The 25,085-nt window shown below is 40.0% G+C and overlaps 1 protein-coding gene across 2 annotated transcripts in view; it reads left to right on the forward strand.

Moving 5' to 3' along the window:
- Positions 1–25,085, forward strand: part of IFT88 (intraflagellar transport 88) — a 473,307-nt gene that overhangs the window by 207,753 nt on the left and 240,469 nt on the right. For both annotated transcript variants that reach the window (XM_078657075.1, XM_078657076.1), the window contains exon 15: positions 3,288–3,387. In XM_078657075.1, coding sequence (XP_078513201.1) covers positions 3,288–3,387 — 100 coding nt within the window. The remainder of the gene's footprint in view (positions 1–3,287; positions 3,388–25,085) is intronic.

Raw genomic sequence — 25,085 nt, forward strand, 5'->3', positions numbered from 1 at the left:
TGGACTCTGTTTACATATGGGTCTATAGGGTTGTCCTTGTGACATAATACAGAATTAGTGCAGACACTGGTCTATAAGGACTAATTCATAGAATTGGTTCTACTTACTGGTTCCAGAAGGTAATTTAGCAAAGGTGCGATGGTCCTTTAGTGACGACTACATAGCAAGATTGATAGAAGGTGCATCCTTGTTGCCTTCCGGCGTGACTCCACAGCTAGGGAATCGTGCTGACATAGAGGAGTTGGAAAAACTAGAGAAAAAAACTGTGCGCACAGAACTGCATGGGAAGTTACTAACCGAATATCCCAAAGCAGACATATACCACTTGGCCTACAGGTCAGAAATATACCGGTTATTTTCAGTCACATTGGATGGTGTTGGGCATAAACACTGCACTTGAAGAACTCAACATACCAAAACAACAAATTAGTGAGCTACAGGATAAAATTAAGTCCAACAGGGCATAGCTATACTCACTTCAAAAAGCAATTTAAGAGTTTCACTCGACACAGTTAGGGAAGAAAATAGACAAATATAGTTTCAGCATAGAAGCAGTTTATTTCCATTTGAGACCACATTTCTACACTACGTCTAGTAATCAGTACATACCACATAGGGTGACATTATCAGAATCATTACTCAGTTCAGGCGATCAAGAAATTGTGGGACCTAGCAACAGGGGGCAAGAATCAGGAACAGCACCCACAACACCTTGTTTTTTAGAACAGGAACATAGATGAGGAAGACAGAGGATGGAGAGGCAACAACAACCAGACAGGAGACAGGCAAATGAGGAACCAATACTACAGTTTGTGAACAGGGACACGGGTCCCCCTCCTAATAAGAAATCCTCTACCTTTAACATTTCGGAATACATGCTCACACATGATGAGAACAATGTGCTAAGCAGGACTGTAATTTGTAATCACAGAGAAGCCGGAATTCTTTAGATTTAAGAGTGAACTCTACCGGGTCTTTAGAACAATCAGATTGAAACATTTCTTCAAAGACAAACTGCAACCTTCCCCTAGTGAGGACACCGGGATTATGGCCACTTTTCCGGTTGACCCTCCCAGAAATGATAGCTTTTGAAAACACGTTGCTCAAACAGGTGAAGGCACTTGAGACACAGAGAAGGTACATCCCTTACAATATCTCCATCAGTGAAAGACAAGCTCTGGACTCTCTAGCCAACAACAGAGAGATGCTGATTAAACCAGCAGATAAAGATTTTGTCATTTTCATCCTAAATACTTCAGTTTATGAAGAAGAAATCATGAGACAACTCAGAGATCCAAGAGACTATCAGAGGATCACAGCTGATCCTTTGGAGATAATCCAGGATGAGATACACCACATCAGACAGAACTTACTAAATGAGGAGGTCAATGTTGACTTAGTACAGCAGGATGAAGACATAATCTGAACCTGTAAATGTTTATGACTTTTTTATTGTTGTTGTGAAGTCACCATTTACTCTATCTCTGTTTTATGTTTTTTTAAGGAAAAAACAAAGTTTAAAAGAACATTCAAGTTAGGTGAAAATGTCAGTTAAAACATACCATTTTAAACAAACAAAACCGCTGAAATTCACCAGTTAAAGTTTTCTCAAGTAACTATAACTAGTGCCCTGAGGTAACTATATCTCACGCCCTCACCATGCACAATGTCGTTTCACCAGTTAAAGTTTTCTCAAGTAACTATAACTAGTGCCCTGAGGTAACTATATCTCACGCCCTCACCATGCACAATGTCGTTATTAAATATGTAATTTCAGATGTTGCAGTGATGTTATCAGTGATGTCATAGAACATGTTATGAGCGAGCAATGTAATATGGGAGGCAATTAGCAGTGCATGGCGAAGGCACAAGGGTCAGTTACTTTAGGCACATTGTTTTATTTATAATCTCCTAAATTTGGCCTGGCCTGCTTTTATATGTTTTATTTTTTTTAAGTATTTAATGAAAACAGGGGGTTAAATCTGTTCAGTGAGATGAAATCATTGAAGATACCACCTGGCTGTTATTAGAGCTGTTTTCTTGTGTAAAGTAACAGTATAATGCAAGCTGTGGCAAACTAATTGGTGTTTTCCCTTGTACTCGATATACTATGCACTATATTAATAATGTGGAATTGTATTTTTATTCATACTTCTGTTATATAACATGCTATTATGTGACATTCATTTTCAATGTCCTGACATGTATATATGGTAGATATCTAGATGCCCAGAGTATCATGTGCTATCAAGCGGTGAAGCTTTGAGTTGGTCACGCTCCCCTACCTCGACAATGGTAATATTTTACCAGTGCAGTGGTGCACAATTGCAGTATTAGGCTGTGTGATCCTGCCCTTGGTAGGCAAGTGCAAAATTGCATATTTACAGGAAAGACATCTTGAGTGCTACATGGCATTTATTGGCATACCCAGCTGTAGCAGAATCAGAGCATTATATGGTGGGACTTGGAGACCAAAAAATTAAAAGCTATAATTCCCTGTAACAGAGATATGATACAATCTCCTGTTCCTATTATCAAGGATGAATATAGAAAATATTTTTTTAAAAACATAACAAAAGTCCCTTCAATACTTTACTATCAGTTGGAAATATGTGATCCAGTGGTTATGGAGTACGTAGCAAATATGATCCATAATCATTTGGGAATGTATGTCCAAGGAAAACAAAATAATTGACATGCCCTGTGTACTGTCAGCCTCTTTGAGTTAAGAATATTCAAGTGGCAGGAAAATTTAGATAAACTCTCAGACAGCCATAAAGAATATGAATACTAAATCCAATATTTCATAAGAAATGGAAATACAGCTTGAATCTGTGTCAGAAAGGATTGTCTGTATACAAGTCTACTACTTCCTATTAAAGGAACATTCAGTCTGGAGAAATAACACGACTTACCTATGTAACTAAAAGTTAAAATTGAATATTTATTTTACTCTAGTTGGAATGCCATTGCATAATGGTATGGATTGTTACATACTACCTCTAAACAATAAAAACATACTTTGCTCACAAAGAAACAAGATCTGCCATAAACATTTAAGAGTTATTTTTAAAATATGGTTTGTTTTACACAAGTAACTTTGTGATCAGGTACACCTTTTTAATATCAATTAAAATGTTTTACATTTCTGGATTTGTGTCTTAGGTGCAAGAAAATTGGTCGCTAAAAGTGTTATTTTTATCCAAATTTGTGTGCACTTTATATATTATAGATCATTTATGATTAATGGCACCCATGTGGTTTATTTAATTTTGCTTGTCTCCTAGGTGTGTTGAAGCAGTGAAAGCGTCTCAGTATGTAGAGTTGGCCAATGACTTGGAAATAAACAAGGCAATCACCTTTCTGAGGCAAAAAGATTTTGATCAGGTAGTCTTTTTCTATGCTTTTTAGAGGAATCACAGGAGTCATCTAAATGTGGCATTGAGGGCATGTTTTATTTTACCTATATACGTAGTCCTGTGCATTGATGTAAATGTAAAGCGCTTTGGAGGGAATTCACAAACGTCCCCAGTAGTACCCCTGTAAAGCTGTATCAGCAGATTGGGGATGTGCTGCGACTTCTAGGAGTGACCACTTCCCTCCAAGTCATTACAGACATGGTTTCTAGTTCGCTATTTTTGTGTAACAACCTGGGTGTTGTAGTTTTGTTTTCCTTCCACTGATTAGACTATCATACCTCAAAACAATGGTTTGTTGGTAAAAAGTTCACTCAACTGAAGTGAGGTGGACACCCTAGTGATATCTACTATGCCCCCAATATGGAGATGTATGCAGTCTATGACACTGCATTGGGTAATTACAGCCCAAAGTGGAAATGTATATTGCAGTTCTTTTCCTCTTTATATCTCCACAAGGAACATATTTTCCCCACTCTTAGATAGCCCTTCCATCACACCCCAAGCATATTTGAAAGTCTTCCATTTCTGTTCCCACCTTGCAAGGGGAGGTATCCAGCCCTCTTCTGGAGTAAATCTCCAGCATGTTCCAGAGTGTAAAATAAGTTTGTAAATGTAAACAAGTGCACACGTTTGTGGGCATTCACAAATAAACCATGCTTTGAACCTCTCACTTTCTTGCCCCTTGCCTGGGTTGACTTCTCTGTAATGGTGTTGCTATTTCACTGGTAAGACAGCTTTGTGAAAATGACTTTGGTAGCTACATATTTATTCTTTTTAAAGAGATTTCCATGACCCTAGCCCTCACTGAACTTCTTTGGCTGCCGCACGTCTACAGCGCCGGGACACCCCCGTTGGGGGTAGCTGAGCGCTTTACAAGCTTCTAAATAAAATAAATAAATGACAATGTTAATCTCAGTATCAACATTCCATATTAACCTCTCCTAAACTCTCCACAGTCATAGATCCTACCTTTTATTTTGGGAGTAACTTTTATCATCACCAGAAGGTTTTGGTTATTTATGAGTGAGAAAGTTCATTGTAATAATGATTTCTGCATGCTTAGAAACCATTTTGTTTAAAGAAAAAACATATTTTATTGGCATTTATAGTTTACAGTGACAAAGTGCGTCAGGATATTGCATTTCTCGTATTTTACATCCGAATACATTGCTATCCACACAGTAATTAGACAAATATCCTGCCACTAATAAGGTCTTAAGATGCGTGATTTGTATGTAGAACGATGGTGCAAAACTGGGGAAGCGTTCATAGAATTCTCGGTACGGGTGCTTATAAACCAGTTAATCAAATAATTAACATTGTTTGTGATAATACATTGTTTCTTTTAAGTACATAACTTCCTCCGTTTACAAAATCTAACATTGGACCCCATTCTTATTTCCCACACAAGGGTTTTGAAACTAATTTCTTAGACCTCTATTATTAATCCTGCAGTAATATCAGTGTGTTAGATTTGCACCCAGAATTACTGATACAGCAGCTGTCCCTATAAAACCTAAGGAATGGGGGATAAGATGTTGAAGTCATTGTTACTGTTCGTATGTCTGTGTGTGAATCCCCATATCTGTGTCTTTTTTGTGTGGAAAAATGATATTGGGTTTGACCTGGTAGATTTGTGCCTAGAGTCACCTGTTATAATATCTAAGACAGGAATACAGTTGGCTTTGTATGACCTATTTGGAAAGAAACTCCTGTGTCCACTCAAATTGGTATTAAGACGTCACATCAGAGGTGTGTCTCAATGTTGTGTTAGAATTCATAGTAATAAATATGATGTTTATAGCAGGTTTGTACTGTGAATTTCAATGTGAATTATGCTAATGCTTAACCTCTTGCGTAAATTTGGGTTACCTTAATCTGTATTTCCTGTTGCAATGATAACTTACTGTGTTAGTTTACAATATATCCCTGTGTGTAATTGTAGAGGATGTAACACAATTTATTTCCAAGAAATCAACAAAGAACGTTAATGTCAGTTGCTGTAAATCCCTTTATCAAATCATCTCTTATGAAAACATTTTCATTTAATTTGTAGATGTAATTTTATAGTACGTCATTTAATGATTTTGTTTACTTTTTACAATTGCATCTTTTGCTTTCCTTCTCACTTCTTGCTCCATTCTACAAGCATAACGAGGTAGGTTGTAAAGTTAGTATTCAGCTGTGTTGTATCTTAAGTGTATAATTAACGACTGGCAGCTATTTGGCATTTTGGAGAAGAACGGAAAAGAACACTTCAGCATGTATCCTCCCCTTCAAAATAGCAGATACACATAACAGCAAGAACTTTTAAAATTAGTCTTTTTTAAGTATCACAATTATATTTCCATCATCCCAAGACTGTGGCGCAGATTTTTGCATCTGTGCCTGTCGAAAAGTCTCCAGCATATCTTCCCCAAGCCTATCCCAGAATGTTTTATAGAATTCAGCGGGTATTTGATCTGGTCCCGTGGCCTTGCCCCCTGGTAGATTATGCACTGCCATTTTCAGCTCCTGCAGTGTTAGCGGTAAATCTAATTTATTTCTTTCCTCGCTATCCAGTCTCTCATGTGGTATCCCTGACAAGAAATCCCTACACCCTTCTCCTATATCCTCTGCCTTCTGATCATACAGTTTCTCATAGAAATCTCTAAAAACCTCCTGGATATCTTCCATTTTATTTACGACTGCCCCAGCAGTATTTCTGATTTCTTTGATCTCCCCTGCGGCCAAATTTTGCCTAATTCTAATAGCCAATAACTGTCCTACCCTCTCGCTATACTCGTAACACTTTTCTTTTTTGGCGAGGTAGTTCCCAGCCGTCTTTTCCGTTAGGGCTTCTCCCGTCTCTGCTTTCCTAGCTTCCATTTCTAGTAAAGTATCCTCTATATCTGTTATGTTTTGTCTAGAGACTGCTCTATTTAGTCGCTCTTCTAATCTACTCATTTCTTTTACCCACCTGTCCATCCTTAATCTCTCCATCTTACCCCTCTTTAACGTGTAACTCAGGGTTTCTCCCCTTATCCCAGCCTTGAATGTATCCCAGACTATTTTTGCTGAGGCCGTTCCCCTGTTAATTTCCCAGAACTGTTTTATCCACTCATTCATCCTATTAATATAGCTTCCATCTTTTAACAGTCTTCTTTCAAAAGTCCATATGTACGGTTTGTTACCCCCTCTATCTGCCCTTGGCATGGTTGTTATCAATATATTATGGTCCGAGATCATTCTAGGCATCCGCTCTATCTGAGCCTCACTTATTTTGTCGTTAGACAACAAAATATAGTCCAGCCTTGCAATTGTTTTATGAGGAGCCGAATAAAAGGTGCCCCTTGAGCCAAATGGGTTATAATAGGGCCATAAATCAGATAGAGCGTTATTCTGCATTAAATTGTTTAAGGCGTGACAAGTTTTCTTTTTCCGGCCTCCATACCTCCCTCCGCCTGGGCCCCCCAGCCCAAATAAACCATTAATATTGAAATCACCGCAAAAAATGACAGACTCTGACCATAGTGCAAGCTCCTGATCTAGCCTTTCAAATATCTCGGGATTATCGTCATTAGGGCCATACACAGCTACAATTGTTAGATTCCCAGCTGTAGTCTCTACTTCGATTATAACCCATCTCCCCTCAGAGTCTTCTTTTTTCCTTCTAAGTTTTGTAACTCCTTTCCTTGCTAGTATAGCTACCCCTTTTGTTCTTGTGTCTTGGTTTGTGTTAGCCAATACCTCATATCCCATCTGTTCCAATCTGTATTTTTCTTTTCCCATTATGTGTGTCTCCTGTAAGCAAACCACATCTAGTTTCAATAATCTAAACAACGATGCCGCCTTTTGCCTTTTCCCTCCATCATTTAAGCCACATATATTCACTGTCGCAACCCTTAATGCCATGTTTTATTAGATATAGTCCCTTCTGTTGCAAGTTTTATCTCATTAAAATTCACTCTTTTGTGTTGTTTTTTCATCTTTGTCAAGTCTTTTCCCACCCCCCTCTCTCCCCCCCTTTCCCTCCCCGAACTACCCCTCCCCTCCCTTGTACAGGCAAATAGGTCAATCCTGACCTATGTGGTGACTGCTAGCATTGTAGCGTCGCTCTCCCTCTCCCTCCCAGCTACTCCAAAAGGCTTAATCCATTGACCAAAATACATATACCCTAGACAGTATCCATATTATTCTTCCTCATCTCTCCTTGCGTTGCTCTGTTAACTCTGCGAGGTATTCCCCTGCTTTTATCTCTGAAAAAAACATCCTAGTACGACCGCCCATGATGACCTTAAGCTTAGCCGGATACATCAGATATGCTTCAGCTCCTTGTTGCTGTAGAGGGGTTATCAGCTGTCTTAATCGCCATCGCCTCTCAACCGTGGCATGGCAAAAGTCTGGTCTTGCAAAGAAGGTGGCTCCCTCTGCTTTTCTTTTGGAGTCTGGTCTTGCCTTTTCTATCACCTCCTGCCTTGCCAGAAAATTGCCAAAAAATACTAGCATTGCCCTAGGCATGTTGTCCTGAGCCCCTCCCTGCCTTTTCTTAATTGCCAGTGGGAATCTATGGGCTCTTTGAACCTCATCTTCCCAGCGCCATCTAGCCTCTGGGAAGGCGCCTTGTAACAGCCTGATCACGTAGCCCCTGGCATCTTGCCCTTCCACTCCTTCCTCCTGTCCCAAAAGTCTTACGTTATTCCGTCTCTGACGGTTTTCGAAATCCTCAACCTTCCATTGCAAGACTTCCACTATCTTAGTCTGTTCCTTTTTAAATTTCTGCCAATCAGTAACTTCATCCTCCAGTCTTCCCGTTCTTTCCTCTACCAGCTCCACTCTCCCCTCCACCTCTTCATACTTTTTATTCATCTTCCTAATGGAGGCTTGTATTTTTTTGGTGTCATGCCTGGCTCTGCGGCTCTCTGCCCTGTGATACTTAAAAAAGACAGACCCCCATTAGACCCCGGGTCATATCGACCTATCACTCTCCTAAATGCAGATGCCAAAATGTATGCCAAAGCACTTGCACAAAGGCTGAGCAGAGTAATAGAGAAATTGGTAAGCAAGACACAACATGGCTTTATTCCCGGGAAGGGGACTACTCAGCATACTAGACAGCTAATTACAATATTAGACGCGGCTGAGGTAGCAGGAGACCCTGTCGCAGCTATATTCCTTGATGCTGAAAAAGCCTTTGACAGGGTCTCCTGGCAATTTCTGTGGAAGGTAATGGAGTGGTTCGACATAGGTAAAGGGTATATCAATGCTATACAGGTCTTGTATATGCAACCAAAGGTCAGGGTGAAAATAAACAAGTTTTATACAAAAACGGTAAAGATTACACGCGGCACCAGACAGGGCTGCCCGGCATCACCCCTACTCTTTGCTTTATATTTGGACCCACTACTTAGGAGATTGATAGGCAATATTAACATCTCGCCAGTTGTGATACAGGAGGTAGAGCACAAAGTATTTGCTTACGCAAACGATGTGGCGCTGGTAACCACGGAACCAGAAAGGGCTTTAAGGGAAATTGAGCAAGAGGCGACAGCTTTTGGGGTGTTAGCAGGATACTCAATTAATAAAGGGAAAACTCAGATCATTACGAATGAATTTATACTATATTCAGACCCCAGAGTGGTTAAGGAGGCAGTGTACTTAGGAGTAAGGGTGTCAGCAGACTTAGCGGGGTTGGTGAAGATAAACATGGAACCACTTTTAGCTAAGATTAAAAGCAACACGGAACGAATTCACAACCTACACCTGACGTTAATGGGACGTATAAATGTAATTAAAATGGTTACATTGCCGAAGCTGCTTTATTTGTTTAGGGCCATACCTCTTCTTTTTGAACAATTCTGGTTTGCTAAGCTAGAAACAATTCTGAATAGGTTAGTGTGGGCACAGGGGAAAACTAGAAGGGCCTATAGGTATATGACACTTACACGCGAAAAAGGGGGTTGGGGCGCGCCGGATTTTAAATTATACTACTGGGCCGCAACTTTGCAGTACTCTCAAGGATTACTAGGGGGAGGATATGAATACAAAAATGTGTATAGAACTGTATTGGGGGCAGGAGCGATGGATGGGCTTCTGAATACAATAGATTATGGACTTTTTAAGAACACCAGATATAAAACTGTAAAAGCAGTGTATACAATCTGGAAGGGGGTGGGGAAAAAATTGGTATAGGTAGATTTAGTAGATATACCAGATTGATGGCTAACGAAACCCTTCCGGGGGGATATTTAGAGATGGAATAATGAGGATATGGAATGATAGGGGTATTAGGAAAATAGGAGATCTCCTGGACATAAATGGCGGGATAATACAATTTGAAGAGTTACAAAAAAGATTTGAAATACCCTCTAACACCTTTTTTAAATATCTACAGGTGAGGAGTTATCTGAGGGACAAAAGGGGTGGACGGCTTGGATTTAAACATTGCAGGCTACTGGACTATATAGAACAGAGTAAACAGTGTAAGATACGACAGCTACATGCAGAACTGCATGCATATAAAATAGATGATAGAGAGAAATTCTCAAACAAATGGATAGAAAAGGTGGAGACCTCCCCGGAAGGATTTCAGAAGTCTTTAGATCTAGGTAGATCAGTTTTATATTCGGCAACATTGCAGTCACAGCATTATAAAACATTATATAGTCTTTATCACACGCCAGCAAAAATAGCACAGTGGGGTGGGACGGAAGGTATAACCTGTCCTAGATGCAATGCAGTAGAAGCCGATATAGTACACATGTTTGCACAATGCCCCCAATTGTACACCCTGAAAAAAGCCATAGAAGATTTTATGGAGAAATCACTAAACATTAAGATTATAATAAACAATGAATTGCTATTACTGGGGGTGAAGAGTGACCATGAAAACGACTACACAGGGTTCTTGTTTATGGCGATGGCTGTCTACCGAATTAACATAGCAAGGGCATGGTTAGATAAGACACCACCAACATTTCAAACTTGGTTAGCAGGTTTGCTTGCTTCATACAACCTGGAGAAAGCTATTTATGAGAGGAAGGGTAGGAGGACAAAAGAATTGGGTGAGGAGATATGGCAACCTATCATGAAGTGGAAGACTAAACAAAACAGGGTGGGAGTCGGGTAATAGGCTCACACTTGCATTTATTTTTGTATTAGTTTTGAAATTTTCTTTCCACCTTTTCATATAAATTGATGCAGAGGACTGATGTTGCAAGACATGTTTTATATTTATTTGCTATTTAGCTATTTTGGGAAACACAATATATATATGATCAGTGTTGTAAAGTTGTTGACTGTAATAATTGGAGGGGTAAAATTGTTGTGAAAATTTTTAAGAAAAAAAAATAAATAAATAAAAGAACTTTTAAAATTCGTTATTTGACCCGATGGAACACGTCATCCAGTTTTGTATGATGAACAATAAATTGCATTTGATTTGACCTCTTAGTTTCCAGGTAACCCCCTAAATCTTAAGGTAGTTCAGAGGCTTTCTCATAAAATGCCACATTTTTATAAAGTGTCATCCAAAGCTTAGGTCTTGCCATGCAACTAATTTAAGGTAGTGCTTGCTGGCAAGCTGAGTATTCTTTTTTCATCTTTTGTGGCCATTAATTTTAAAAATAGTTTTGATACAGAATACAGATATATTTCTAAATGTTTTCATGAGTGCTGTATGCAGATTGAACTGTGCCAATATTCTCATAAGCCATTCACAAGCATGATGCATGTTTTTGTTGCAAATAAAAAAAGGCAAAATATAGTTAACATACATTGCTGACTGGGAGGGAGGACATCAGGTTGTGGAGTAGGGGCATCGAGAATACTCAACTGACTTGATCTGCCTCTGTCTATCCTCTTTCTTTCACACAGTTTAGGAAAATGTAAAATTTGTTTTGGCCAAGGTGAAATGCTCTAATGTTGAACATGCTCATTGCTACCTTTTAAAGTGCCAAACTGGCAATAGATAAAACTGTTTTGCTCCCAGCTTAAAGAAGAAATTGTGAACTATAAACAAATACCATGCGACCACCAGCAACCTTCTCTGTTTTCAGCTTTTCTGGCAAACTGAGGCTTGGGACTTTCATTAAGCCACTTTCCACCACCAACTCCCAGCCTCCAGTGGAATGCAGAAGAAGTGTATGGCACTGGGGTTTGCTTTCCTCGCACTGAAAAGTATGTGATGGAGGCACTTTTTGGACAATGATGGATATATGTAACCATGCTACTCCACCACTTCCTCTCTCAATTTCTTTTATGTTGACTAGATGTATTATGCCTCACTCAGTGCAACTTACTTCTCTGACAGAGCCCCATATATTGTTGACTTCTTTGGTCTAAATGTGGTATCAATAAATAAAACTAAAAGAATGAGGCCTCATTCATCACAAGCAGTGACAATGCCAGTAGGTTTGGCTTACAGCCGAATGTGTGTCATCTGTAATTGGTAACTTCACGTGTGATTGTGTAGAGATCTATACCAGATGTGCTACTTGGATGTGAATCAGAGTGAGGTCTCTGGAAAACAAATGTAGTCAAAGTAGGTACAAGTTAGGGCTGGATAATGGTGTTGTACACATCGAGAGGTTGCTTGGCAGAACTGAAAAGATTTAGTGGCTGATGGGGAGATCATACTCCCACTGACATAGGTGCCAAGTGGCTCAGTGTCATCACTAATATTTAAACCAGTGACTCACAATCAAAAGTAGTGGGAAAATGGAAGAGCGGGAGATGGGATGAGGCAGAGATGGACATGCATGGCTAGGTTGAGGGTGATGGTTTGAGTGAAGGGTGGTAGTAGAGGAGGTGTTGATGATAGAGCAGGAGGAAATGGGAGAAGAGATGAAGAGGTTGTGAAGTGTGGATATGAAGTAAAGGGATGCTTATCATTCGGCTTTCCTGTTTCTATTTTTGGTAAATTCTGGTGGGGTATTTTCAGTTTTTTCAATACCTTGAAAAAACAGTGGTTATTAGTGGATACATATTGTTACGCATTTAAGAACATCAAAAACAGTGTTTTTCCAATGTTTATGGAATTTTAATTTAATTTTAATTATTGCTTGCTTTCTGCACTGATAGTGCATGTGTATAGGTAGTGTGTGCACAGGGTATATGAGGACCAAATAAATCTTTACTGCACCAGAATGGACTACAAAGTCGAAAGTATACTTCATTAAAGATTGTAAAGATGCTTTCAGCATACCATCTAGCAAGTGACAAGTATCTCTTTCAGGGAAGCACTTCAGCTCAGGTATCGATTTTGACAGGCCATCATACCTACAACTTTTTCATATACATAGCTGAATTACTGCAAATACAAAATACAATATCACTCCAATCTTTATTGAACTTGGTAGGAACTTATTTCAGCAGCATTCCAAGTGACAGTGTGTTCCATGTTTTCCAAACGCCTGGTGTCATGTTTTCACCACTATCTCAAATGCTTGGTTACAACATTCTTTTCACATATGCCTGTCACTACATCTTGCGTTGAATGTGTAAAGACTGGGGTGTTTGGCAATTCTCTTACGATGAATACTGACTCACTAGAAAAGGGGGCTGATGTATCGAAGGATTTCACCCATTCTCTGTCTGTGGGTAAATGTGATGCTACATATTAGGAAAGATTCTTATGAAACCAGCCATTTTACCTATCAGTGAAATCAAATGTAGCCAAAATTTCAACTATGACTTTGATATTTCCTGATTCTCTACAATTTATAAAATAACTAAATAAGACCTAAAACATGCTTCTAAACACTGCATCTTTAGACCAAAGACCACAAAACAAAAAAAAGCAGAAGGAAGAAGAGACAATGTTTTAGTGACATCCCTAACCAACAAAACTCAAGCAGAATATTGTTAGCCCAGTCTTTCTTGATAATACTGTGATGTATTCCTATAGGTTCTGTATCGATTCCCCTATTCCCGGCCCTGTTCTGGTTAATACTTAACTAGCAGCCGACCCACGGTGCAAAAAAACGTTATCTGATTAAGCCACACCACGGCACAGAAACGTGTTATCTGATTAGGTAATAACGCATGCCATCTAATTAGACAAGCACTATTCCTCCAGCCCCTGATAAGGCATACGGAGTTCTCAAAACAAATCAAACCTATGACAACCTGGGAAAATCCCTGCGGCCATTGTTTTGATTTCACCGAGAACTTCAGCAAAAGAATGTGCGAACAAGCCCGTTCGTATGACATCCTTATTGACGTATCCATGTCCATCCTTACGTCAATCTCGACACCTTACAGGTATAAATATTACCGACATTGCCTTAAGCAAACACACGCGGTGGTGACGAGATCGGAGCAGCGAGACGCGCTGAGGAGCCCAGCAGAGAGCGAAGCCCACACGCGCTGCCCCGCCTTCCTGACGCGCTGAGAACGAGACGCTGTTTTTCTCCTGCCGAGAAATCCAGCTCCGGCGCTTCCAAGCAGCCCTTGCAGGCAGCTGGAATATCAAGACCAGAGACGAGAGATACCAGCCCTCAACCATTCTAGATCTCAGGTACAGAACTGAACAACCCCTTGCAGAGAATTCTTGAGTCAGTCACTTGGCAAAACAAACTTAACTTAAACTGCTACTTATCTACTCCCGCCCACGTATTAGGCTTAGGTCAGGTACACTGGGGTAGGCGTGGTTAGAAGCACCAGTTGAGTACGATTAGTCAAATGTATATATGTATGTATCTATTTTATCAATTTTAACTATCATATGGCTTAGAAACCATATCAATGCTTCTGCAGTATTATTTTATACTTCTGCTTTTATCGTATGCACTTTACTTAACCATAAGTATCGCAATAATATCGATTCATTTCTCTTGTACGAGAAAAGAGACTGATCAATAAATAACATCTTTTATTGAACACGCCCGTCTCTTCCTTTTCTCTACAAACTGGTGAAACTAAGAATGCACGTACTGACTGAGTAAAATAAGTTGTCTTTTGTTTTCACACGACTCTAGAGATACACTCTTGATTGGGGGAGAGCAAAGTTGTCATGTTCTATGGTTGTCAGAAACTAAATCCCTTCTTGTCTATCCAGGGAAGTTAAACTCCTCCTTGTCTATTCGAGAAAGTTTCTAGTGAACTCTGAGCTAGCTGGCAAAACCAAAAACTTTAAGTCTAATATTGTCAGTAGAAGACCTAGTTAACCTCTGCCCTAGATCTATACTATTGAAGATATTATTCCAATGCGCAGAGCCTATTGGGATAATAGGAACTACACTACATGGCGCCTAAACGTTTGGATAGGCGATAAAACTAAGGCAAGACATTAGAGTAACTCAGTCGTGCTTTTTCACACAGACCCCTTTTTTCCCATAATACTCCAAAGACATCTGGAGTGGGTAAAAGGTCATATCCGCCAAACCTCATAGGAGGAGACTCCTATGTATGGTTCTTGGTTTATTCAACGTTGAAGGATACACTGTTCCAAAATATTGTGCATCTAATCTTTGTTTCCATAGAAACCTGATCTGCAAACAAACAGGATAACCTTCCTGTCAGTAAAATGGTAGACAGTGATGATGAAAGGGAGACAGCTAGACTAGCAGCTGAACTCGTAGCAGCTGATAATACTCTGCTACAAAATGACCCGGATATAAAACTCATCCCGGTCAACATAAGAAAATCTATAACTTTAAAACTTATAGAAAATGGACTGACATCGAGAGGTGGTACAGTCATATTCGTAATTGAGGCACACGAATATCGGCAGACAGAGGTATTCTATTCATGGATAAACTTTCCAGCAGCAAACGCTGTAACAAAAGAGTTCCACTATTATAAGATAGAGGAACCACCGGATACTTACACTCCTTTCGAGGAGGTAGAAGTACCACTCAAATTCCAAGAGCACCTGCTCTTGTTTGATGGCGCCCTAAAACATAATAATCACATCACCAGGCTCGGTCCACTAGGTAGACCAGGAGCAACGTGGCCGGTCCTAGCCGGATATACACCACATCCAGACATTGAAGAAATGTCTGCACCAGATCTTTTAGCACAGCTAAAACAACTAATCAAAATACATAGACAATTAGTCCAATATGTAATGCGGACTTCAACAATCCAACCAGCAAATAAAATTCCACAGCTGACCCCTCATCAGGGTAACACAAATAAAATTACACCACAGAACATACAGTCCTGTCTAGGTAAAGTACCCGCAAAACGGGAACAAATACCTTTCTGGCTAGCACAAAAAATCACTCAAATAGAGGCGGTGTTTCCAGACACCACCCCTGTAGATAAACACAGGATTCTGACTATCTGTCTTCCAATGGGAATCGCACCACACGTGGAGGACTGTGACACTTGGGGTACAGTCTTTGCTTCCATATACACAAAAACACATGGTGTACCATCCATGTCAGTAATACCAGATGTGCTAAAACAAATTCAAGATGAATATGGTCCAGAACCCGCTTTAACTCTCGGTATGAAATTACTGAAGGACTTCAAGCAGGTCTCGGCTATATTATTAGCCAACATAAAGGGAGAAGCAGCAAACGTGGTGATCCGCCAAAGGTTAAAAGAGACAGATATAGCAGACCAACCAACCGAAATTGCCAGAATCATAGAGAAATCCTATGAAGAACTAGGAAGAGATAGTCTGGGTGGAATACCGGTAAAACCTCAACTGATTGAAAGTCCTGAAAAGATATTTATTAAAAATAATTTAAACACTCAAAAAAAGAGCTGGGATGGAAACAAACAATCCAATCCTAAAGAAAAAAGATTCCAGTCCAGAGGAAGGTCTCCTCGGCGGAGAGAAAGATTTCCGAACCAAGGACGCAGGTCTCCCCAAAGTGAGCCCTCTGGAAAAAAATATAACCTTAGAAATAGGGATAATATAAAGAAACCTGATAGATATCAAGATAATGATACACGTCCCTCTCAATCTTTTCAGACTTCCTCGCAGAAATCGGAAAGAAGAGGACGATCAGAACACAGGGAAGAGCACGTCAAGTCCAAAGACAAGGAACCTGCTCATCCGAATAAAAAGTTACAATTTCCAAAAAAGAAGGTAGCCAGTATTAAAGTAATCAAAGATGCCGAGAATACTGAGGACACAGCTGAAAAACGGAGAATGGGCTCAGACAATGCTAGACAGCGCAGCAGAAGTGAGCATAGCTCGCAAAGTCCTTATGAATCATCTGGAGACAGTGGACACGAATGAATATATTCAAGTGGAAACTGCCGACACCAGAGTTAGCAAACCTCACAAAATATATGAAATTACATTGCGGATAGAGGGGGATAAGACTAGAAAAATAAGGGGACTATTTTGGGATAATCTCTCCCAGGGCTATGACATCCTTCTAGCTGAAAAAGACTGGCCACCCGAGTTCGTCAGAGAGTGCCCTCATGGCGAAGAAATAATTATGCCTGCCTTCTCAAATCACATTCCAATTCATAAAAAATATACACTTGCTAAAAAGTGGGCAGTAGCTCAAGCTCCTGCTTTATATAAAAATCATGTAGGATGGGATGAGGACTCTCCTCCTCACAAAATCCAGTTAAAATCACAACCTACTGCACAGAGGCAGTACCCAATTAAGCAAGAAGCTAAAAAACAGGTAAAAGAGATCTTAGATCAACTTGAATACCAGGGGGTGATTGAAACTTGCACCTCACAAATGAACAATCCTTTGTTTCCTGTCTCCAAACCAGACAACTCATATCGTCTAGTTTTGGATTACAGACACCTTAACTCATGTTGCAAAACTTTTGCAGTGCAAAACTCACATAGTGCTGCACTAATGAATAACATAGTGCGCAAAAAATACAAAACAACATTAGACATCTCTAATGGATTCTTTTGTCAAAATATAGCACCAGAGAGCAGATATTTGACTGCGTTCTCGGTAAATGGCTCGCAAAAAAGTTTCTGCCGTTTACCCCAGGGGCACAAGAATAGCCCAGGATTATTCTCAAAGAGAGTAACAGAATTACTACAAACATACGATGACGAGGCATTATCATATGTCGACGACATTTACCTAACAGATGATGACTTGGATACTCACTTGAAGAGAGTGAACACCATAATACTTGGGTTCGCAGCAGAGGGTTACAAATTCAACTTTAAAAAATCAAGAATTGCCCATCTAACAGTCCTGTTTTTAGGATATGAATTATCAAGTGAAGGCAAAAGCCTCGCTGACAATTTCCTAGAGAAATGTGCTGTACTCCAAGCTCCTAGAACACTAAAAAACTTACAATCAATTCTAGGCTTCCTAAATTTCGGAAGAACATACATTGCAAATTACGCAGAAAGGATCAAACCCCTTTATGATCTAATAAAACCAGATTTTAAAAGAATCAATTGGACTCAAAAACACACAGAAATTTTGAGATCTTTACAAACAGACATGCTAATTAAAACAAAATTAGAAACACGTGATAACTCACGCAATCTTGTGATTCGAGTCATCCCAGGAAGATGCGGATTCACATACCTGACCTCTAATGAGGGAGAAAAGGTACCAATTGCATACAAATCACACTTGTACACAGAAGCTGAAAAGAAGTTCAGTATTAAAGACAACATTGTTCATGCAGTTCAAACTGCTATAGCAAGAGAAAAAGACAACGCTGACGGTAGACGTATCACAGTCAGAACAGCGGAGTCAGCCTTTCAGGCATTAACAACCCCATGTAATTTACCAACAACAACGCTGAATCCAGAATGGATACAATGGGTGAATTCAATTACAACGGACAAAGTAAAATACTACTTTGATCCAGAATTAAAGGAATTAAAATATCTAGAATATGAAATAATATACCCTCTGCCAATCGACATTCTGCCTTTACGACAGTACGCCTGTGTAATACATACAGACGGGCATGCTCAACCCTCAGTTTGGGGAGAGCTGGCTTACAAGGCCACATGCGAAATTGTAAAAGAAGTGTGGCGCGGAGGTAAATTAAGACCTCTACTTACAAAAACACACTCAGTGGAAAATAATTCAGAACAACAAACTGAAATAATAGCATTAAAAATGGCGCTAGATAATGCCGATCGCGAATTCCCGACACTTATTGTGTGCGATTCGTATTACTGCGTCAAATCATACAATAACGATTTACAGAAATGGATTCAAAACGGTTACAAAGATGACACAGGTGCAACAATAAAGCAAAAAGTGCTTTGGGAACAAGTAGCTCTTTTACAGAAAGAACTACCAAAAACTCACGTGATACATTCAGTGAGTCATCAGCGTGATGGCGTTCACGTTGCAGGGAATTCATTGGCTGAGAAAGCCACAACGGCAGCAACTGAATCGGCTTCCGTAGTCAAGAAAAAGCGTACAGTAAAACACATTGACGGTGAAACTATGCTGGCGGTGAAAACGTCATCAAAAGGCGACTGCTCAGCACTACCGATCAACTATCCACTCAATTATACATACACAATCGATGCAAACTCCGTTCCTTTTGCTCGAATCCCTGGAGTGGGGGACAGAGTGATTCCAAACATGGACAGGAGAGGCTTGTTAATAGCAGACGCACATATGGGTGAGGGTCTCAGACACCTCAAACTAAAAGATTCCCTGGAAGAATTACAATCAGTGTACTGGTGGCCAGGTATGAGCCTGCATCATCACATCTTTGTAAAGAACTGCCCAGACTGCAATAGAGATCGCAGTGGCGAGAGAAACGGTATATTAGCATGGCGTTTCACTCCAGAATTGATCAACAATAAAAACTAATGCGTCCAATTAACATATAAAGACTAGTTTCCACTTGTGATGTAGACCCCAGCACTCGGCTGACGTCTGGACTGTTATAAAAAGATTTGCGAGTCTATAATGGCATATACGCTAGAAGCATGCTACGTTTGGCTGAATGTTTTTTCTTCTTGCCCTAAAAGCGTATGAAAAACATGGCCAAATGAGCATAGCATAGCGGGACTCTTCTCACTTCCTACCTGAGGGAACGGAATGGTGTAAAGAAAAAACCAAAGGCATAAAGCAATCTATAACAGCGAAGGTATTAGGTTCGGGAGCTGGGTGGGTCAAACATCTAATAAGTGTCCAAGGTAGTCTAAATAACCTGCCAAGAAATTCTCTGAGGGGATTCAGTCCGTACGAACTATTGTTTGGAACTAGAATGATGGTCTTAGATCTTGACAGTCAGACTTCAGTGGTTAAAGAAAAAAGCTTTGATATCAAAGATCGTTTGGCTATTTTACAGGACTTAAACGAAACAAGGAAAGACCTGAGCAACATAAAGTTGAAACAACAGCCAACGACCACTGAAGAAAAACCACCTGTCCCAGCAAGACCTGTCTGGATTCCAAATGTCGGGGATCTAGTCAGAGAAAAGATTGCGGTAAAGAAGGAATTTGGGCCTTCTTACAGAAAAGCAGTTCCTGTCTTGTCTATCAACGGGACAAGATCAGTAGTACTACCGCCCATTGCTGGTAAAAAGGAGAACCGAGTTGTATCCATCGACTTGGTTAAACCACAATCATGTGGCCGATAACAAACAGTAGGCCAAGTGGACTCCCGATAAGTAGTAGAACACCAAGGTTTGCTACAAACACAGAGGTTCAATCTAAGAGGCTACTCACGTTTGAAATGCCAAAAGAACAACAACAAGGTCTATGCAACAATGCTATGGAACTTAAACCTCTAAAAACCCAAATAAAAACATTTAGCAGAGACACACCAATCTACAATGAAGTAATAAATGACTATGCTGCTGCAACAAAACACACGGATAAAGCAAATATCAATCCTGAAGCTATTGGAACAATAGACAGAACGGCATCCGGTTACTTCATCAACTTCAGCGATTCATCTGAAAACCTGAGTGAATCAAAGGAACAAACATCAACAAAAACCTTTAAAGACAAAGCTAAGGAACTTTTTCAATATCTGAAAGAAACCTATCTGATTTCTCCATGGATTGAATTCTGGGTGGCCTTAGGTGCACTTATCCTCATACTTTGGCTCATCATGGTACTATGTTTGGGACACTTCATTGAGGGGAAATATGCTAAAATGGACACAGCAAGCCAGAAAATCAACTTGGTCCTCAAACCACACACGTCTTCACACATCGAGAAAAGGGAACTTTCTTCAGTCAACTTCACAGCCAATCCTATACCCGGTGGGGTAGCATGGGACAATACTGATTATGAAATCTATGGTCCGGTTGAAATCCTGAAATATCCACACCAAATCAAGATCTCATTGAGTGACTTTGTAAAACCAAGCTCAGTTGCTGATGATTGGGACGTGGAAAGCATTAATAATATGATGTCTGACCTAGTGATGTCTGCTAAATTTACAAAACATGATTATTTGCAGGGTTCGTCTAATTATGATAAAATGTTCTGCTATAATCACTATAGTAATCATTGTCTGCATAAATCTGCACAACCTAGAAATGTTTTAAATTATAATCAATGGGAACACTGTGCAACCCCTCCAAAAGGTAGCTCAAGAACTTTTTATGACAAATATTCATATTTTTCAGGGTTCAACACAAGTAATGCAGAAAAATTTTATTTCAAATTATCAAACAAGACAGGTACAAAGACCATGCTTACAAACACTAAATTGATATATTCAGACTCATTTTTTGAGCAAATGAGTACATTTGGTTTTGAATACTGGGACAAAAATGTTGAAGTAAAAAGTGTTTGGGGTACAAAGGAATGGCAAGTACAAGGTATAGAATCATTGTTTAGAGCCTGCATGATCCCAGAACAAATGATATTTTTGAATGACACTATTCAACAAACTACCTGTCTTGGCCTAGCCAAAATCAAAGATTTAAACAAACCGTCTATTCCAAAGCCAACGATAAACAGTAATAGCTCGACAGATGAGGAGATAGACGTAAACCATATATTAAGCCAAAACAGAACACATCCAGATTGGAAAAAGTGGTTGATCTGGCCCACAGATACTAATAACTGTCAAGACAGATTCCTGAACAAAATCCAGGGGTTCAAATTGACCAGGCCAGACCCTAGATATTCCCAAAGACAACACCCAGGGATAATTACCACGTACAGTGTGGGCAAGCTCTGCCTTCAATGGCTACAAACATCCACACTGGCAGAAATTAAGCAACACCTAACTTTACTTACTGATGGTGCTGACTTGCGTGATTTCATTATGGGACCACGCAAACAGCGTCAAAAACGCTTCATAGCAGCCTCTGTATATGCAGCTTATAACGAAGCCTGGAAAATAACTCAAATTGAAACATCAGAGAAAATACGGGAAATTGACCGTATTCATTTGGAAAAATCACTTTCTGTGGTGGACAATGGGTTAATGACTCTGTCCTCCAGAATATACTCCTTGGACAGCATTGTGTCTTCAGCAATCGACATAATATCGCAAGACTTACTGTTATTACAACACGGTCAGTCCCAATTGCGTTCTATTGTACAACTTGGCTGGACGTTACAAAATCTGCGTTCAGGCTATGTGCCTTGGCGTTTAATCAACACAACGTCACTGTTCGATATCTTTAACCTTACTGATAAACAAATCAGTATGGCACAGAAGGGTGCTGATTATACAATCCTGCGCATTGAGAAACTCGAGAGATTACCATTGACAATGTCAGAACGACCTGTCAGTGAGTGGATAATACATGGAATAATTAATATTCCAATATCTACTTTCAGGTTTCAATACTGCCAAAAATATATACAGGCTGGCATGTACGAAAAATTGGGTAAAGGGTACATTAAGTCAACATGGAACTTGCCCTATTCACACACGTGTGTCAGTAATAAAGGCCGGAAAGTGTTTCTTAGTGGCAATAATTGTGCCATGTCACTAAGCGGTACACTTCTGTGTAATGGTATTAGTTTACACGGAGCCTGTGAAGGGTCCTCAAATAACCTTTCATGTCACCAGCTAGGCACACCTGCGACACAAATAGAACCATTCTTTAGGAGACTATCGAACGGGAGTTACATTATAATCGTAGACCGCAGATGTTGTAGCTTGGTGCCCGGAGTAGCTTATCTCATAACTACGACTGCGAAGGTCATGTGCTGTGAACGAGTATTGTTCCCCAGCGCAATGCCAGACAGGGAGGCAAGGTTATGGCCGAATTTGAACATTTCTTCCATTAGAGTTGATACTTTAAGCAGAATGAAAACTGTGCTCCTTCAGACGCCAACCAGGCTCACGTCATCAAAAGAAACGTATGATCTCCAAGTTGCAAGGACAACGGCAGAGATTCATTCATTGTTATCAACTAATTCCCCCATACATTTTGCAGAAATCCTGAACGAAATCTTAAATATTTCTGATACCAGTGGGGTCTCAAATGTATTTAAGACAGTGTTTTCAGGGGCTCTAACACCATTTAAAGCCATTCTGGGTATTTTTCCAGACTTTGTCCATTCCGTCTTTTGTGGACTTCCTCTCCTTTTGGGACTAGTGGCAGGAATCCTATTTTTGATCCTGCTATTTCGCTATGGCAAACCGTGTCACAGACAAGACACCTGCGACAAGGGAAGAAACAATCCTAGCCATTGGATACCGGGACCAGATATCTAGAATCCTTGGACTGTCCCGGCTTAGAGACCTGAATATGACTTGGTTTCTTTCGTTTAGACCTATGTGGCAAAGCTGTGTTTTACCTGTATTAAGGTGCTTGCTATGCGGAGAAGAATGCGTGTTAGACACCTGTCTGACGCTACAATCAGATGCGCCAATGGATGCAGAAACTTTGTAGGGTCCGGTCACGGCTCATGCATTGTGCTGTCCCCAGCGGCTACCAATCCTGATGACGGCATTCGTGGAGACTTCACCACTACGATTAAGGGGTAGTGAGGTTCAAGATGAAAGCAGCATCGATCAGGTACGACCTTCTGTCAGCTATGCTGATCCAAACATCAATGAAGGCAATCATGCTCACGAATGCATGGTAACATCTTTTTCCGAGTTAATGGAACTTTCACAGGAAGCTGTTGACAGCTTTTTCGAGAGTCTAAATGATATGATGTTCTCACCAGAGCAGAAATAATGACTTTTGAACAAGCTAGCACAAGGCGTTCCCAACACCCTGAATTTGGCCTTCAACTTTGATAATAAAGTATCATGAACAATTTTCTCCAGTTTACGGACAGCGGAACATTATTTTTCAGCGGCCCCAAAAATATTTTACAATTTTTCGGGACACTTATCTTCTGCTTAAAGTAAAAACTATTCTTAGAGAACTATATTTCTATTTTAGGAACTTTAGAGTCATTAGCTGCCCTCTGGCCTATTCATAAATATTTTATTTTGTGATGAAATGGTCTCGCATTTTTTTTTTCTTCTGTATTAAGAGCCATTTCATGTGTTGATTTTCATATTTTATTAGTTATGATGTATGAATATACGTGATATTTAGCATTAATATACTGCTTGAGTGCATATAATGTATATATATATATCTTTTCGTATATTTCATGTTTCAAAATGCATATGGATGTATTTTGGGGTGGTACGGTATACACATGCTCTACTAGTGTATTTGCTATGCCTAGATCTTGTAAATATGGACATAGTCAGCGTGGAGTGGGTGTGATGTATTCCTATAGGTTCTGTATCGATTCCCCTATTCCCGGCCCTGTTCTGGTTAATACTTAACTAGCAGCCGACCCACGGTGCAAAAAACCGTTATCTGATTAAGCCACACCACGGCACAGAAACGTGTTATCTGATTAGGTAATAACGCATGCCATCTAATTAGACAAGCACTATTCCTCCAGCCCCTGATAAGGCATACGGAGTTCTCAAAACAAATCAAACCTATGACAACCTGGGAAAATCCCTGCGGCCATTGTTTTGATTTCACCGAGAACTTCAGCAAAAGAATGTGCGAACAAGCACGTTCGTATGATATCCTTATTGACGTATCCATGTCCATCCTTACGTCAATCTCGACACCTTACAGGTATAAATATTACCGACATTGCCTTAAGCAAACACACGCGGTGGTGACGAGATCGGAGCAGCGAGACGCGCTGAGGAGCCCAGCAGAGAGCGAAGCCCACACGTGCTGCCCCGCCTTCCTGACACGCTGAGAACGAGAAGCTGTTTTTCTCCTGCCGAGAAATCCAGCTCCGGCGCTTCCAAGCAGCCCTCGCAGGCAGCTGGAATATCAAGACCAGAGACGAGAGATACCAGCCCTCAACCATTCTAGATCTCAGGTACAGAACTGAACAACCCCTTGCAGAGAATTCTTGAGTCAGTCACTTGGCAAAACAAACTTAACTTAAACTGCTACTTATCTACTCCCGCCCACGTATTAGGCTTAGGTCAGGTACACTGGGGTAGGAGTGGTTAGAAGCACCAGTTGAGTACGATTAGTCAAATGTATATATGTATGTATCTATTTTATCAATTTTAACTATCATATGGCTTAGAAACCATATCAATGCTTCTGCAGTATTATTTTATACTTCTGCTTTTATCGTATGCACTTTCCTTAACCATAAGTATCGCAATAATATCGATTCATTTCTCTTGTACGAGAAAAGAGACTGATCAATAAATAACATCTTTTATTGAACACGCCCGTATCTTCCTTTTCTCTACAAACTGGTGAAACTAAGAATGCACGTACTGACTGAGTAAAATAAGTTGTCTTTTGTTTTCACACGACTCTAGAGATACACTCTTGATTGGGGGA

This window comes from Lissotriton helveticus, chromosome 8, assembly GCF_964261635.1.
Source record: "Lissotriton helveticus chromosome 8, aLisHel1.1, whole genome shotgun sequence".
Classification (NCBI taxonomy): domain Eukaryota; kingdom Metazoa; phylum Chordata; class Amphibia; order Caudata; family Salamandridae; genus Lissotriton; species Lissotriton helveticus.